Source organism: Scyliorhinus canicula, chromosome 15 (genome assembly GCF_902713615.1).
Source record: "Scyliorhinus canicula chromosome 15, sScyCan1.1, whole genome shotgun sequence".
Classification (NCBI taxonomy): domain Eukaryota; kingdom Metazoa; phylum Chordata; class Chondrichthyes; order Carcharhiniformes; family Scyliorhinidae; genus Scyliorhinus; species Scyliorhinus canicula.
This window is the reverse complement of record NC_052160.1, coordinates 5,896,662-5,912,764: the sequence shown is the minus strand read 5'-3', so window position 1 is coordinate 5,912,764 and position 16,103 is coordinate 5,896,662. Positions and strand designations below refer to the sequence as shown.

General features: G+C 42.0%; 1 protein-coding gene across 5 annotated transcripts in view; it reads left to right on the top strand.

Annotated features, from left to right (window-relative positions):
* cpped1 (calcineurin-like phosphoesterase domain containing 1) overlaps window positions 1-15,760 on the top strand; it is a 180,337-nt gene extending 164,577 nt beyond the window's left edge. For 4 of the 5 annotated variants that reach the window (XM_038819378.1, XM_038819377.1, XM_038819380.1 and 1 more), the window contains exon 4: window positions 15,127-15,760. In XM_038819378.1, the coding sequence (XP_038675306.1) occupies window positions 15,127-15,350 (224 nt within the window). In that variant the 3' untranslated portion in view covers window positions 15,351-15,760. The remainder of the gene's footprint in view (window positions 1-15,126) is intronic. The other variant, XM_038819379.1, reaches the window with a different exon arrangement.
* Window positions 15,761-16,103: the final 343 nt, after the last annotated feature.

Genomic DNA, 16,103 nt, shown 5'->3' with positions numbered 1-16,103 from the left:
CCTTATGTGGGAAATTAAGTTGCTGTGCCTTGAATTCCTAAAAATTAGCAGTACCCACAACAAGTGATTTACTTGTTGGATTGGATTGGATTGGATTTGTTTATTGTCACGTGTACCGAGGTACAGTGAAAAGTATTTTTCTGCAAGCAGCTCAACAGATCATTCAGTACATGGGAAGAAAAGGGAATTGAACAGAATTCAAGAAAATACATGAGAATACATAATAGGGCAACACAAGATATACAATGTAACTACATAAGCATTGGCATCGGATGAAGCAGACAGGGTGTAGTGTTAATGAGGACAGTCCATAAAAGGGTCATTTAGGAGTCTGGTGACAGTGGGGAAGAAGCTGTTTTTGAGTCTGTTCGTCCGTGTTCTCAGACTTCTGAATCTCCTGCCCGATGGAAGAAGTTGGAAAAGTGAGTAAGCCGGGTGGGAGGGATCCTTGATTATGCTGCCCACTTTCCCCAGGTAGCAGGAGGTGTAGATGGAATCAATGGATGGGAGGCAGGTTCGTGTGATGGACTGGGCGGTATTCACGACTCTCTGAAGTTCCTTGCGGTCCTGGGCCGAGCAGTTGCCATACCAGGCTGTGATGCAGCCCGAGAGGATGCTCTCTATAGTGCATCTGTAAAAGTTGGTAAGGGTTAATGTGGACATGCCAAATTTCCTTAGTTTCCTGAGGAAGTAAAGGCGCTGTTGTGCTTTCTTGGTGATAGCGTCGACATGAGTGGACCAGGATAGATTTTTGGTGATGTGCACCCCTAGGAATTTGAAACTGCTCACCATCTCTACCTCGGCTCCGTTGATGCTGACAGGGGTGTGTACAGTACTATGCTTCCTGAAGTCGATGACCAGCTCTTTAGTTTTGCTGGCATTAAGGGAGAGATTGTTGTCGTTGCACCACTCCACTAAGTTCTCTATCTCCCTCCTGTATTCAGACTCGTCGTTGTTCGAGATCCGGCCCACTATGGTCGTATCGTCAGCAAACTTGTAGATGGAGTTGGAACCAAGTTTTGCCACGCAGTCGTGTGTGTACAGGGAGTAGAGTAGGGGGGGGGGTAGAGTAGAGTAGAGTCTGTTTATGCTCAGAGGAAGTATTATAAATCATAATCTTGGCTTCTAAAGTCTAAATATGTTTAATTAATGCACACCATTAATGGGCACCTTGTTAATGGGAAACTTATAACATAAAACAAATAGAAGGGACATTTACACTCAAAATGCTAACTCTGGGCGCAATCTAACAGCCGTGTTGCGCCGAGCAGGGTTCAATGCGAGCCGGTTAGATCCCAGGAGAGGCCGACTGCATATACTTTGACCTGGACCAAGCACATCAAGATGCTCGGGAAGCAGGATTCTCTGCCATCGCCAGGATGCCCCAGGTCCAGGGGGTAATAGATGGCGCGCATGTCACCTTAAGTGCACCGGGCAGTCCGGGAGTGCCCTTCATCAACGGGAAGGGGGTCACCCCCTGAATGCCCAATTCGTGTGCAACCACCACCTCAAGGTTATGCAGATGTGTGCACGCTTCCCAGGGAGTGTGCCCGACAGCTACATCCTGGGGCAGTACAAGATTCTGCCATGTCTTCGAGGAACACTTCAGGAGGACGGTTTGGCTCTTGGGGGATAAAGGGTACCCTCTGGGGTCCTGACTAATGACACCAGTATGGAGGCCGGAGACCAATGCGGAGACGCAATATAACGTCCATATGGCCACTCGAGCTGTCATCAAGCGGTGCATCATTCTGCTATAAATGTGGTTCCGATGCTTCCATCTCTCTGCTGGTGCACTGCACCCTATCCCGTCCCCCCCGCCTGCCCCCAATCACCCTGTCCCACCCTCCCAGGGTCTGTGCACCATTATTCGAAGGTGATGGACCAGGTGCCCTAACGTTTTGAAGGTTGTGGAGTGGCAGCAGGCGGGATCGGTGCAAGGGACCAATGCCAACTCACCCATGCAGTCCGGTGGAGATCGTTGAGCATCTTACGGCACTGGGTGACAGTCCTCCTGGTAACACTCCCCACACTGAAGGCCGCTGCCAGTGCCTCCCAGGCGGTACCAGCTAACCTGTGTCTGATCCTCCGACCCCCTTGGGGTCAGGGTGTCCCGTCATGACTCCACCGCGAACAGCCGTCTGGCCAGGTCTGCATCTTCGAATTGTGGTGCAGGTCTCCATGGTGGCATGGCTGCCAGCTGTCTGGGATTTGCTCAGAAAGAGCAATTTAAGTGCTTTTCCCCCTTGTGTTACAACACCCTGGGTGAGTGCCCAGGCAGTTCCAACCCACAGGCCCCGGAGTCCCAGCATAAGTGAATTAACCCAGTAATTTGTGTATTCGCCTGAGGTCCTTAACCCTTGATTCCTCCAATGAGTTACAGGCACCAGATTTACGAGTAAAACATTTCTTTAAATGTTTATTACAAGAGTAAATGATTAACATATCATGGAAATAATGGAACCACGGTCTATGAGTTTAACTTTTCCCAAAACCCCGTTCCACATAAGACAGACACATGGTGAGGGGGGTAGGAAAGGTGAGAAAATAGAAGCAATTAAGAGGTATGTGAGGATCTTCATTGCTGAGGTGGTGCTTTTTGTGGTCCGTGATCTTCCAAGGACGTGTTTGCTTTTCCTAATGATTGTCTTCAACTAGAGCACAGAGACAGTAGGATTTCCTCCAGAGAGTCACTTGCATTTGTAGGACCTCTGCCAGTCCATCCCTCAGACATACTGAGGTAATATTCAAATTCTTCACCTGAGGTTTCTAAACATTCCTTTCTTCCTGTAGGTGATGTTGGACTAGGTCCTTCCCCAAGTTGAACTGACTGCAAAGAGAAAGATCTTTAATCACATGTCATCAGTTGAGAGAAATCAGTTTCAGTTTCCCAGCCTTTTACTCAGAAGTGGAACATTCACAGGCTGCTGATAGAAAGTTTTTCACATCACCAGCCTTCCAAATAGAGTTTTAAAATTCTCACAGACCTGACAACCGTCTGCAGGCTTTTAAATAGGAGTGACTTCCACATGCCTGGCTACAACTAGTTTAAATCGCTGAGCTGAGAGAGAGAGCTGCTTTGTGCTGCCTTCCAGCCTAAGCCTCAAAAGTGAAACTACTTTACAAAATGGCTTGCCTGTGTTCGCCAGAATTTTTCTGAAGTCCTTGGCCAAGTGTGACGAGCCTTACCTATATAAGAAATCCAGGTAAGACGTACGTAAAGCAATCAGGGATGACAGAAGACAGTACCAGATCAAACTAGAGTCCCAGACAAACGACACAAACCCTCGATGTCTATGGCAGAGCCTACACGGGATAACAGGTACAATGCAAGGCCAGGCAGAATCTCTGGTGCTAGAGCATCCCTCCCCGAAAAACTCAATGAGTTCTTTGCCCCCCTTGAACAGTCAGCCAATACATTAGTTGCCACCTGCCCCAACAGCCCTGGACACACCCATATCCACTATTACAGCCTCAGAGGTAAGAGCTGTCTTCTTGAAAGTGAACCCGCGGAAAGCAACAGGCCCCGACGGAGACCCTGGGCAAGCACTCTCTCCTGCGCAGACCAGCTGGTCAGTGTATTCAAGGGCATCTTCAACACCTCACATCTCCCCTCCAAAATTCCCACCTCCGTCAAGAAGACACCATAATACCAGTAGCAAAGAAGAACAAGGTAGCCTGTCTCAACGACTACCAACCGGTGGCCCTGATGTCTGTTATCATGAAATGCTTCGAGCGGCTAGTCATGAGACGGATTAACGCTAGCCTCCCAGACGGTCTCGATCCACCGCAGTTTGCTTATCGCCGCAACCAGTCAACAGTAGATGCTATCACCTGGCCCTATCGTCAAGTCTCAAACACCTCGGCAACAAGAACACCTACGTCAGACTGCTGTTTATCGACTACAGCTCCGCCTTCAACACCATTATCCGACAAAACTAATAACCAAACTCTGCAATCGTAGACTTGACCCCTCCCTGTGCAGCTGGATCCTTGATTTTCGCACCAACAGACCGCAATCTGTCAGGATCGGCAACAGCACCTCCTCCACAATAGTCCTCAACACCAAAGCCCCACAAGGATGTGTGCTCAGTCCTCTACTGTACTCCCTACACACACACGACTGTGTGGCAAGATTTAACTCCAATTCTATCTATAAGTTTGCGAATGATACAGCTGTGATGAGTCGTATCTCAAACGACCAGTCAGACTACAGAAGGGAATTAGATCATTTGGCTGCATGGTGTACCGAAAACAACCTCTCTCTAAATGTCAGCAAAACCAAGGAACTGATCATCGACTTCAGTAAGCATAGTGTGACACGTGCCCCCATCTACATCAATGGCTCCGAAATGGAGATGATCAGTAGCTTTAAGTTCCTGGGGGCCACCATCACCAACAGACTGTCCTGGGGCACTCACGTTGATGCAACAGTCAAGAATGCCCAACAACTTCTCTACTTTGCCATAGAGAGTGTGGATAGTGTGCATGTATGTGAACGTTCAAAAGGGTTTTAATAAAGCGTGGTACATTGGCGAGACCATGCAGACACTGCGTCAACGGATGTACAGAAATCGCGTGACAGTCGCCTGGCAAGAATGTTCCCTTCCAGTCAGGGAACACTTCAGCAGTCAAGGGCATTCAGCCGCTGATCTCCGGGTAAGCGTTCTCCAAAGCAGCCTTCAGATCGCGCGACAACGCAGAATCGCCGAGCAGAAACTTATAGCCTAATGCCGCGTTCATGAGTACAACCTCAACCGATACCTTGGATTCATGTCGCATTACATTCATCCCCCACCATCTGACCTGGGCTTGCAAAATCCTACCAACTGTCCTGGCTTGAGATAATTCACACCTTTAACCTGGGATTACCCCTTTCTCTAGATCTGTAAAGACTTAATTACCTGCAAATGCTCTCATTCAAAGTATCGTCTTGCATCTTTGACTTTGTCTATATATATATTTCTGGAACCTACCTCTTCATTCACCTGAGGAAGGAGCAGTGCTCCGAAAGCTAGTGATTTGAAACAATCCTGTTGGACTTTAACCTGGTGTTGTAAGACTTCTTACTGTGCCCACCCCAGTCCAACGGCGGCATCTCCACATCAATAAGAAAGATAGTAGAGAGACTGTTGAAATGGTCAGGTGCACGCAAATGAAATTTAACACAGATGTGTGAAGTGATTTGTTTTGGTAAATTGAATGAGGAGATTCAGTATAAGCTAAATGGGTCAATTTTAAATGGGTGCCAGTCTTGGGACGTATATACACAGATCATTGAAGCTGGTGGAAAAGTTTAGAAGACTGTTTTTAAAAAAAGCTTGCAACATTCTTGACGTTATAAATAGAGGTAATAAATAAAAACATGAGGAAGTTATGTTAAACCTTTATAGAACACAGGCTAGATCTCAGCCCAATTCTGGACACCATACTTGAGGAAGAATGTCAAAGCCTTGGAAAGAGTGGAGAATTGATTTGCTTGTATGGTAACAGAGATTCTAGACAAATTGAGGTTGTTATCCTTAAGAGTAGAGAAGGTTAGAATATTTCATATAGTTCAAAATCTAATTGTGTTCTAACAGAGTAAATAAGAAGAATTGTTTCCAAATACGACATGACCATAGATTTATGTGACTTACAAAGGAACTAGAGGCAAAATGAGGAGAAAATGTTTTTGCTTCGGGAGTTGTTATAATCCAGAATGTACGGTAGAAGCAATTCAAACTTTTAAAAAGGAAGTGGATAAATACTTAAAGAAAAGGAATTGCTGGACTGTGGGAAAGGAGCAGGAGAGTGAGACAAATTGGATAGCTCTTTCAAAAAGCTGGCACAAACACAATGAGCTGAACAACTTCCATCAATGTGTATTATTCCACGATCTCTATGATTCTAGGTGGTAAATCACCCTCTTGTGACACAAAATGGGCCAGAACTTCCCACACATTATATTTGAGCAGCACTTTTCATCAATAAGTACAGAGTGCAGCATAATCCATTGATCGGCAACAAAGCTGTTTGTTTTGACAACTACTTTTCAGATTTTCATATGAAGGACTGTTTTGGGTCCCATTGAAAATTTATACAATCCTACTACATAGAAGGATATTTTTCTTTGCAAGTATACATCAAATAGCCCCTTGAAAGTTGCTTATTGTTCTTTCAGGTAGTGAATTCAAAGCCTATTTGATGAGGGAAATGCAAAAAGCCTCTCCCATTTAAGTGGCGGGTGGGTTCCTGCCCTGTTTTACATTCCCCACTGCCAAAAACACACCAGGCCAGGGCACGCAAAATGAAGCCCAGTGTAAACAAATCCAAAGGTGCATCTATTCATAAAGAGGAAAACATGGGGCTGAATTCTCCGCTTCCCGCCGCCAGCAGCGAGAATTGTGATCGGGCCAAGAATGTTGCATTGGAAAATTTGTGCCCGGCGTGGATTCTGACGCCATGATCTGGTCCCCACTTGGCGGTATTAGTGAAGTTCGCACCCCATGCTGGCGGGGCCATGCAAAACCATCATTGCCATGGATTCAAATCTCATTAGTATTTTGGACACAGCATGTTCCATTCCTCCGAGATGCTCCACCCCTCTCAGGCCGAGGTCATGCAGGTGTGAATTGGTGCAAGTATTTACAAGCGGGGCCAGGGCGCTATGGTAGTTTTTTGGTGGGGGGGGGGGGGGGGGGGGGGTTCATTTCTGGCAGGAATGCTTGTCTCCAAACGAAGAATTCAGCCCGTAATGATTGAGATTTAAAGAGCCCTTCTTCACACGTGATTCAAACCTGTTATACATAAAGGAACAAAAGTATTCGGAATTACCACGCCATTAAAGAAATCAAGCTGTGAGGTGCAAGTGCAAGGCTGCCTACTTTGTGACATTTATGCATGTCTTGCTAACCACAGAATGACAATGCTGGTTTTCCCCTGTGATTCTCCACATGGTGCCTTCTGCACCTCAGTTCACTTTACAGGATGTACTGCACGAAAGATACATTGAGAGTAGGGGGAATTTAAAGGTTAATAAATATAACCTATTTAAATCTCACATACATTTCTCTTAATGGTTTGACTACGTGGCAATGACAGACAAATGGAAAGAAGTAGTAGGTTGCCTTCTCTCAGTTGATTAACTCATTTTGGGTGTAAGGAGAAATCCAGGGACGAACAGGAAATAATTGACATAAATTAGAATGGAAGAATGAGAAATATATTCTGAAAGAAATATTAATATTCATGTCCTTGAACCATGTGTGCTATTTAGAAGGTTTAATAACAGTATAATCTGCTTTTTTAATTTCAGTCATTTTGATACAACCAACTATGGCACAAGAATATTCTATGTCATTTACAATTGAATTGCAGCTACATTTCATTCCTGAAGCGGGGCAGAATAAAGCTAATTAAGTTTCAGCAGAAAGCAATGACCTTTCAGCTTCTTATTAATTTATTAATTTAAAATTTTGATTTATTGAAGAAACGTAAGTCGACACTCAATGCACACAGGGATTTATAAAGCTCTGGTTTTGCTAGAGAAATAATCCAGAACTAAACCAGCATCCATTTACTTCTGCGATGTGATTAGGCATTGCATCATGAATACAAGACTTGGTAGACATAAATTTATTTGAAAGCGAGTGCATGTAAGATACTAGTTGCAATGTCTCCTGGGTAAGATTACATAGCTTCCAATCAAGGAATTTTAGTTAAATTTGTGCTCATACAAACTTCATTTTCATTCAGTATCTGAGGATAAAACTAGATAATTAAGTATCTTGAGTCAACAAACTTTAAAAAGATAGCCACCCTCATAACATGTCCCTGAATTGTGTGTTATGATGATTGTATATCTGGTAAATGTGCCTGTTGTAAAATGAGAAACTGAACGAGTATAACATTCAAATAGCAAAGATAGCACTATAACAGAACATTAGAATGTGGGAGGCATACAAATCAAATAGCATTTGTGGATTTCTATTATCCACACACCTCAGTGTTTTAAAGACCGGCTAGTGTATGCTTTAAATCTTGTTTTTGCATTGAAAACAAAGTTATTTCTATTGGTAATTGCAGACCCAAGTCCCAAAACAATCTTGGAAAAAGTTCCCTTGAATAGTCAATTATCACACGCGCACCCTTTGCAACCAGAGGCTCATCTAGTGTGATTGGATGCTTTCTGTTTCAATATTTATCATCTACCTTGAAAGACAACTGCAATTACATTGTACAGGTTGCCCATCTCCTTCCGAAAGCTATTAATCTCCATTGCACTAGTTGTAGTGTTTGGCATTTTAGGCAGATTTCCTACTACTAGATGACCTGTCATTCCTGAAGAGCAAATAAGACTACTTACTCATCATCACCCCTAGATTATAGTGTTCTCCAGATCCATTTTTGGGTGTGTACATAACTTGGGGTCCGGCCTTAGTAACATTTCCACAAGAACTCTTGAAACTTTTCCTACATTTCAAAACTGGACTGCGTAACTGAGATTTAATCTAAAAGTTTAGCTCAGTGAGCACTTAATTCTGCAAGTGTTTACTGATTGTCTCCTTATGTCAGTTTCCTTAAAGGTTAAGGAAAGCCCCGAACAGTTTATAATAATAATCTTTACTAGTGTCACAAGTAGGCTTACATTAATAATAATCTATATTGTCACAAGTCGGTTTATGTTAACACTGCAATGAAGTGAAAAGCCCCTAGTCGCCACATTCCGGCACCTGTTCGGGTACACTGAGGGAGAATTCAGAATGTCCAAATTACCTAAAAGCACGCTTTTTGGGACTGATGAGAGGAAACCGCAGCACCCGGAGGAAACTAACACAGTCACTGGGAAAACGTGCAGATGCTGTGAAACAACAGCACTAACCACTGTGCTACCTTGCCACACGAGCGTCTAGTACTTTGCATTTCAATGGGCTGTTTCTTCAGATGCATCAGGCTTCCCAACACACATATGGGGAACTCCTCTCATGGGGCTGCCCAGAGGGCCCCCAGGTTCACACTGCTAACCTGTGCCAACCTGTGACTAGGAACTTTTCACTGTAACTTCAGTGAAGACTACTTGTGACAATAAGCGATTATTATTATTAGTGGAACATGCAATGAGTGACATACGGGTGGACAGCACGGTAGCACAGTGGTTAACACCGTGACTTCACAACTCTAGGATACCAGGTTCGATTCCCGGCTTGGGACGCTGTCTGTGCGGAGTCTGCACATTCTCCCCGTGTCTGCGTGGGTTTCCTTCGGGTGCTCCGGTTTCCTCCCACAGTCCAAAGGTTATTAGGCATTAGGTGGATAGGCCATGGTAAATTGCCCTTAGTTTCCAAAAAAGACGTAGGTGGAGTTACAGGGATGGGGTGTGGGCTTGGATGGGGTGTTCTTTCCAAAGGCCGGTACAGACTCGATGGGCCGAACAGCCTCCTTCTTCACTGTAAATTCTATAATTCTATGGACCGTCACTTCAGTATTCCTGTTATTCTCTGTTTGCACTAAATCCTGAAATGCCAGTCAGGTTCAGATGGGTAACAGCAGCGAACACCGACAGTTCATGGTCCCACAATCTCCGGGCTAGTACTATCTTGCACTTAATACAAGAACTTGCAATGAAATGGAAACTTTAATGTCATAAAATATTCCACGATGGCTATACAGCAATCTAGCCAAATTTGACACTTATTCTGTCCACGCTTGGCTAACTGAGAAAAATGGTTGTGTCATTGTAACATAAGCACAGTTTTTCTCAAAGATAAACATCTTTTGTCTGGACCTTTGCTGTTGTTAATAAAAATCATTACTGTGAAATAAATGTAAGAATATTTAAAAATCCGACTGAAGCTTTTGTACGATGCTATATCCATAGCTCCATGGCCTTTCCCTCCAATGAGGAGATAGACACTGATGATATTGAAAGACCAAAGATAAATTAGGTTAAGTAACATTAGCTTTTTATCTGACTTTTTTTTATAATGATTGACATAATTTCATTCCAAAATGACCAAGTTGTGATAATTGTGCAACCTGAGGTACCAATGGAGCGAACCTGTCATGGGAAATATAACATGGGAAATTGGAGCAGAACCTGTTTGCTGCCTGATTCCTGTTCTTGCTGCTGTGACAACATTGCTGGAGGGCGATGATTATATATCAGTTGGTGTTTTTGTATAGTGTAGGAGACTGATTATGTCTCTTAATAAGGTAGTCTGCACCTAACACAAATTAATTGAATAACTGGTGTTTTTGTATAATGGAGTAGACTGATTACATTTCTTAATAAGATATTCTGCATCTAATGCAAATCTACTGAATAATAAATAATCACTTTCAAAGCGTTTAACAGGCAGCACTTTGTTTAGCAAAGTAGCCATCCCTACTTTTTGATGGCGTTTGTCTTTTGACAGAATATCTGGGAAAACGTATCTAGCTTTTGATCTGTAAGAAGATATCTTAAATAAAAAGAAACCAGCTGCCTCTCTGTATAAATGCAAAGTGGCTCACTATAAAGGGTGGCTATTTTTTTCTAGCCACGAAAGGGTTGAGCAGCTGAAATATTCATGTGTATGTCCTACAAAAAAAAAATCCTACAAAGTCACAAGCTGCCTTGAATTTTGTGAACTTCTGGACTAAACTGCAAGGAAGTAGAATTTGTGGAAAATGTCTGTTTGACGACAGAGCATGCAGACTTGGTGTGGAGCAAGAAGGAGCAATGATAATGAAGATGGGGATTTGGTAAATTGGTGCCCGTGATCCCAGGGTCACCAGATTTTACAGAAGCAATTGTTAACTCGAATGGTTTGTGAAGCAAAGGACATTATAATTTTGTGGAAAAATTTGTCCAATTGTAAGTGGTGGAAAAAAAGCACATACTTATACCTACACATATAATAAAACCATTTGAAATAATTAGCTCACAAAAAGGCTAAATTGATATAAATTGTGTTCCATCAGTCTTCTGAATGTATTTTACTTACGACATATATTAAAAATTAATTTGGTGAAGGATGAAAATTAGTTAAAGAGGTAATGAGATGTATTTAACGATAGATTACATCCCTCACTGCCAATGCTAATTAGTTTCTTGTTGTGGAGATGGGATTAGAATGTTTATGTTTTAAATATTCATTTTATAGGAAAATTAATCTCTGTAATTACTATGTAAGGTCACCTCTACAAAGCATGAAGAATATTTTGTGGACATTATACCACAAAATACAATCCGAGTACTTTTTTCTCATTTTTCATTTGCAGTATGTTGGAAGGTAGGAGACAGTGGAGGGGACTACTAGCAATGGGTCTTCACCACCTGGGCAGTAATTTGGTTGAGTGCTTTGCCCACCTGCTGTAAAACCTTCCCAATTTATTTCACGTTGATTTCAGATTATTGTCCGGGCAGTGAAATCACTGATCTATCCTGGAGAGTAGCTAGGCTGAGAGAAGGAATATTGCTTCGTGAAGTCAAAGAAAGCTCGATTGTTTTGCTGACTTTTCTTGCTAATTTACTGCCGAGGCTCTCCGGAATGTGTTGACAGCAGCCTCCTGCCAACACACTGGACTGATGTTTTGTACACGGCTGCTAGTTGCCAACTGACATTTCACCCATATTTCCATTCTGCAAGTGAACCTTGACACTGATGGTTATTCAAATAATTGAGGCAGATCCGCTCCTCAACTGACACCCACATATATGAACTTACAGCAGATTTCAATCACTAGATAGTCATCTGAAATGTGAATCTTAGCTGCTTTTCTCTCCTTAAAGCAGGGGTGCAGAGGCCAGTTGTAGCTTCAGTTGAGATCAGTTAATTATCTTTGCCATAGACCAGAGATCAACTGTAGGATTTTCCTGGTCTGTGTAATTCAGTAGTTCACTGAATAGACTTATTGGGCCAGGATTCAATCTAAAAATAATGTTAATGGTAAGAATGCTGACTATTATTACAAATCTGACTGCAACTACAGGTGAGGGCAGATGCGCAGTTAAATGCAAAAATTTAGAATTTGCTGTGGGAGATGTGCTATTCCTTTATAAACTCCACAAAACAGCATCTCGCCTCCTGACTCCCCATTCATCTATATATTGAACAGCATGAGGTTCCTGTTTTGCATTGTAACGATGGACTAAAATCACTATAGAAAGTTAGGGTTTGCCCTTGTCAGTAATAAGTCTTTTTCAAATAAATTTATAATTATAGGGTACCTAATTTTTTTTATCCAATTAAGAGGCAATTTAGCATGGCCAATTCATCTACCCTACACATCTTTGGATTTGCGAGAGTGAGATCACTACTGCCAAGCAACATGTCTGAAAATAATTTTTTACAAGTGTGACAGCACGGTAGCACAGTGGTTAGCACTGTTGCTTCACTGTTCCAGGGTCCCAGGTTTGATTCCTGGCTTGGGTCACTGTCTGTGCAGAGTCTGCACGTTCTCCCCGTGTCTGCTTGGGTTTCCTCCGGGTGCTCCGGTTTCCTCCCACAAGTCCCGAAAGACGTGCTGTTGGGTAATTTGGACATTCCGAATTCACCCTGTGCAGAAATTTGTCTTGTTCATGAAAGTTAAATGGGCAAGAGCATGTCTAACAAATAGCAGTTGCCATGTGTTCACTGGTTACAGTAACTTTTGGTCTAATATGCTTTTGGAGGCCAGGATAAGGGTCTTTGACCAAGTATTTTCCCCCCAAATTATCGTAGTCTTTTATTCGGACAGCTATTCAAAATGTTCTTTATTAATTATTGACCTTTATTCTTTGATTCCAAATGATATTGGTGTACATGTGATTTCTCCTTGCTAGTGTGTCCAAATTTCATGGCACAGTAATGAGAGTTGCAGCACGGAACGTCAAATAAGCTGACTAAACACCATAAAATGTTATCAAGCTGAATAAATTGAAATGTCAGATGGAATTACCGTAGAACTGGCTTGAGTGACATAGAATTGCAGAAAGTCCCAAAATCCAAATTGCTCAATGAAGTTCTGTTAAAATTTGCATTCTACATTGGTTCTTTTATTTAATTCAAGTGATGAAGAATTTTTTGATCAATGAGTTTTACTGTAAACGAACGTTTCAAACTGGCTATATAGACATGTGTAATAGGCTGATCCTGAATATGAAGAGGTAAACAATTTTCCATGTGATCTCTTGAAATATTCCTTTGAAATATTTTGGTGAAATTATTATTTCCTGTTTGCCAGAACAAATGGTGAATTCAAATAAATTATAAGATTTAATAATCAATTCTGGATTTTTTTTAGAAAGAAAATAAACTTAGGGAACCATCTTTCATTCTTTTGCTGTCAACTATTTAAATTTGATATTTATCTGAGCGAAATGATCTGTGGTTCTCTGAGATGGAATTTCAAAGAACAAGTTAGGGGCTTGTTCAGCACAGTGGGCTAAACAGCTGGCTTGTAATGCAGAACAAGACCAGCAGCGCGGGTTCAATTCCCGTCCCAGCCTCCCCGAACAGGCGCTGGAATGTGGCGACTAGGGGCTTTTCACAGTAACTTCATTGGAGCCTATTTTTGACAATAAGCGATTATTATATTATTATTAAGATGGCGTTTAGGGAAGCTATCACCCGAATATGGGATTATGTTTGCACTGACCTCTAGGTTTACCAGCTCCTATTTAACTCTTGCATCTCATTTCCATTGTTAAAGGCACTTGCTTTGTTCCATTAATGTCTTAAAGTTTTTGTTACTTGGTTGTGACAGTTTGATACATTATTTCATCCTTGTGGTTGTGTTTTATATATATATATATATATTTGTGTATGCATTTTTATATATATTTTTTTCAGATTGTATTTACATGCTTATTTACCTCTTCAATTTTGATGGGGATGCAACCTGTGATGAATATTAAGAATTTCAGATATTTGTATTATATATACTTAAGGGTGAAAAGCGTGGGTTAGTGTGTGTATGACTGCTGCAGTAATGTTTTTTAAAATCCTGGTTTGCGAGTCAGCCAGGCTGTTTGGGAGCCAGAGGTGTGGTTAAAGCATCGTAAACGTTTGGGCTACTGGATCTTTGTTTATTTTAGAGGGTTCCCTGCAAAGCAGTTAAGTAGAGACGCAACTTCACTAAATGGGAAGAAAGTCCCATAGCGAACGTGTTAAGCCACGTGTTACCCGGTGCTCACAGTGCCCAGAAACACAGCGCTGTAAAATGGCACTCGCGTTAGATATGGTCCTCGGTGGGGAATGCGCAGCCATGACCGTATATAGCCCCTTAGGCACCGTCTTAACTTTAAAATTCTTAATCTTATTTTCAAACCCAACCATGGCCTCGCCCCTCCCTATCACTGTAATCTCCTGGAGCCTCACAACCCAATTATACCTGGGCTCCCCTAATTCTAGCTTCTGCAGCCACCCGATGTTCATTATTCCATCGTTGGCAGCCAGACTTTCAGCAGCCTTGGCCCTATGATCTGGAATTCCCTCTCCTAAGCTTTCCACTGCTCCTTCTTTTAAGATGCTCCTTAGAACTTGGGCATCTGCTTTATGTGGCTCAGTGTCGAATTTTGAATATAATGCTCTTATTAACCTTGGGCCATCTTATTACATTAAAGGTGTCCGTCTTTAACAGCAAACGTAAATGAAAGAAAACATCAAACAAATTCTGATGATGTTTTATCTTTTTATTAGTTTATAATATCACAGCATTACTCTTTCCTGCAGCAGCTAGCGGAAACAACTGGGCAGCTTTTGGGATTCTCTGTCATCATAATGAGACTTTCCCCAAGGTCTCCCCACACACTGAGTCATCAGCTCCGAGCCGTGGTTCACGGAAAGTATGTTGCGGAAAATAAAGCACCGCTTGCCCTGTAAAGAAAATGTTGCAAATTAAACACTCCACCAATTCTTCCAGGTCCTTGACACTGCACAGTTTCCACGTTGGCTCCACTCACTGAAATTCACCACAGCACAGTGGCAGCTAAGCCTAATTACAAAAATGTGTTTAATACATTCTTAGGCTTTGAGAAGCCAAATTCTTTGTGTGACTGAAGTAGAGACTGAATATTGTCAAGAATTTTAGCACCTGTATGATTGTCAAAGGAAATTAAATTGAGAAGTCAAAGGCATCCTTATGATGTTACGCTGACTGGTTATTTTTTATTTCTTCCAGGTGTAAAGGCGATTTTTTCTGGTCATTACCATCGGAACGCTGGTGGTATGTTTAACAATCTGGAAATGGTGGTGACTTCAGCTATTGGCTGCCAGCTGGGAGAGGACAAGCACGGAGTGCGGGTAGTGGTAGTGACAGAGGAGAAAATCCATCACAAGTACATCAGTTTGGATGAACTAAGTGACCTTACAGTTAAGGAGGTGATTTCAGCCTTTTTGGAGTAAATGTTCTGAAACCCTGCCTTGCATGAAATGTTGTCAGAAGACGCTTTTTAATCAATGCACATAAGGACCATCACAAGATGTGCGGCACTAATGGGTACATTCACATAGCTGTTGAAGTCCATTGTAAAACCATACAGTGAATTAATCAGGAAGATTTATTCTGCTGCATTAAACTAAGAGCACCAGTATATTTTACCAAATCAAATACAGTTTTTTATATATTTAGGTCGATGTCTTATCTCATGAAGTTGTACACATAATCTTGAGACTTTTATGGCATTATTTTTGCTGCCATCTGTAGCAATGTTTTACCAGCTGTCACTGATTTACTGCAGGATCTGTATTCAAGCTGTACGTTATCTGAACATGTTGAAGTATGTCAAATAATAAAAGAAATGTAAACAAGAACACCAAACATGCTTTCATTAATTAGCCAAAAATCATAATAAGGATTTTGTTTTTGACATCTTCATGGCTGGTCAAATTAACAATTACAGCAACAATTTGCTCTGTGAGACAGTTTGTAGGATTCCACCTATGGTGAATTTTAATTATCACTTCAAAAGCTCGCCGATGGGCAGACCTCAGACGAACACTTTGGTGTGTGTCCGACTAGGGTGTTAATTAGGTGTCACTGTGTTAACAAGACAGCTTGGACCCATCACTACTTTCATTTCAGTCTTGTCATAAATGCAAAGAATAGGCATTCGTGAGAACTCTGCAATCTGCCAGCCATCCTATTTGTTGGAAATT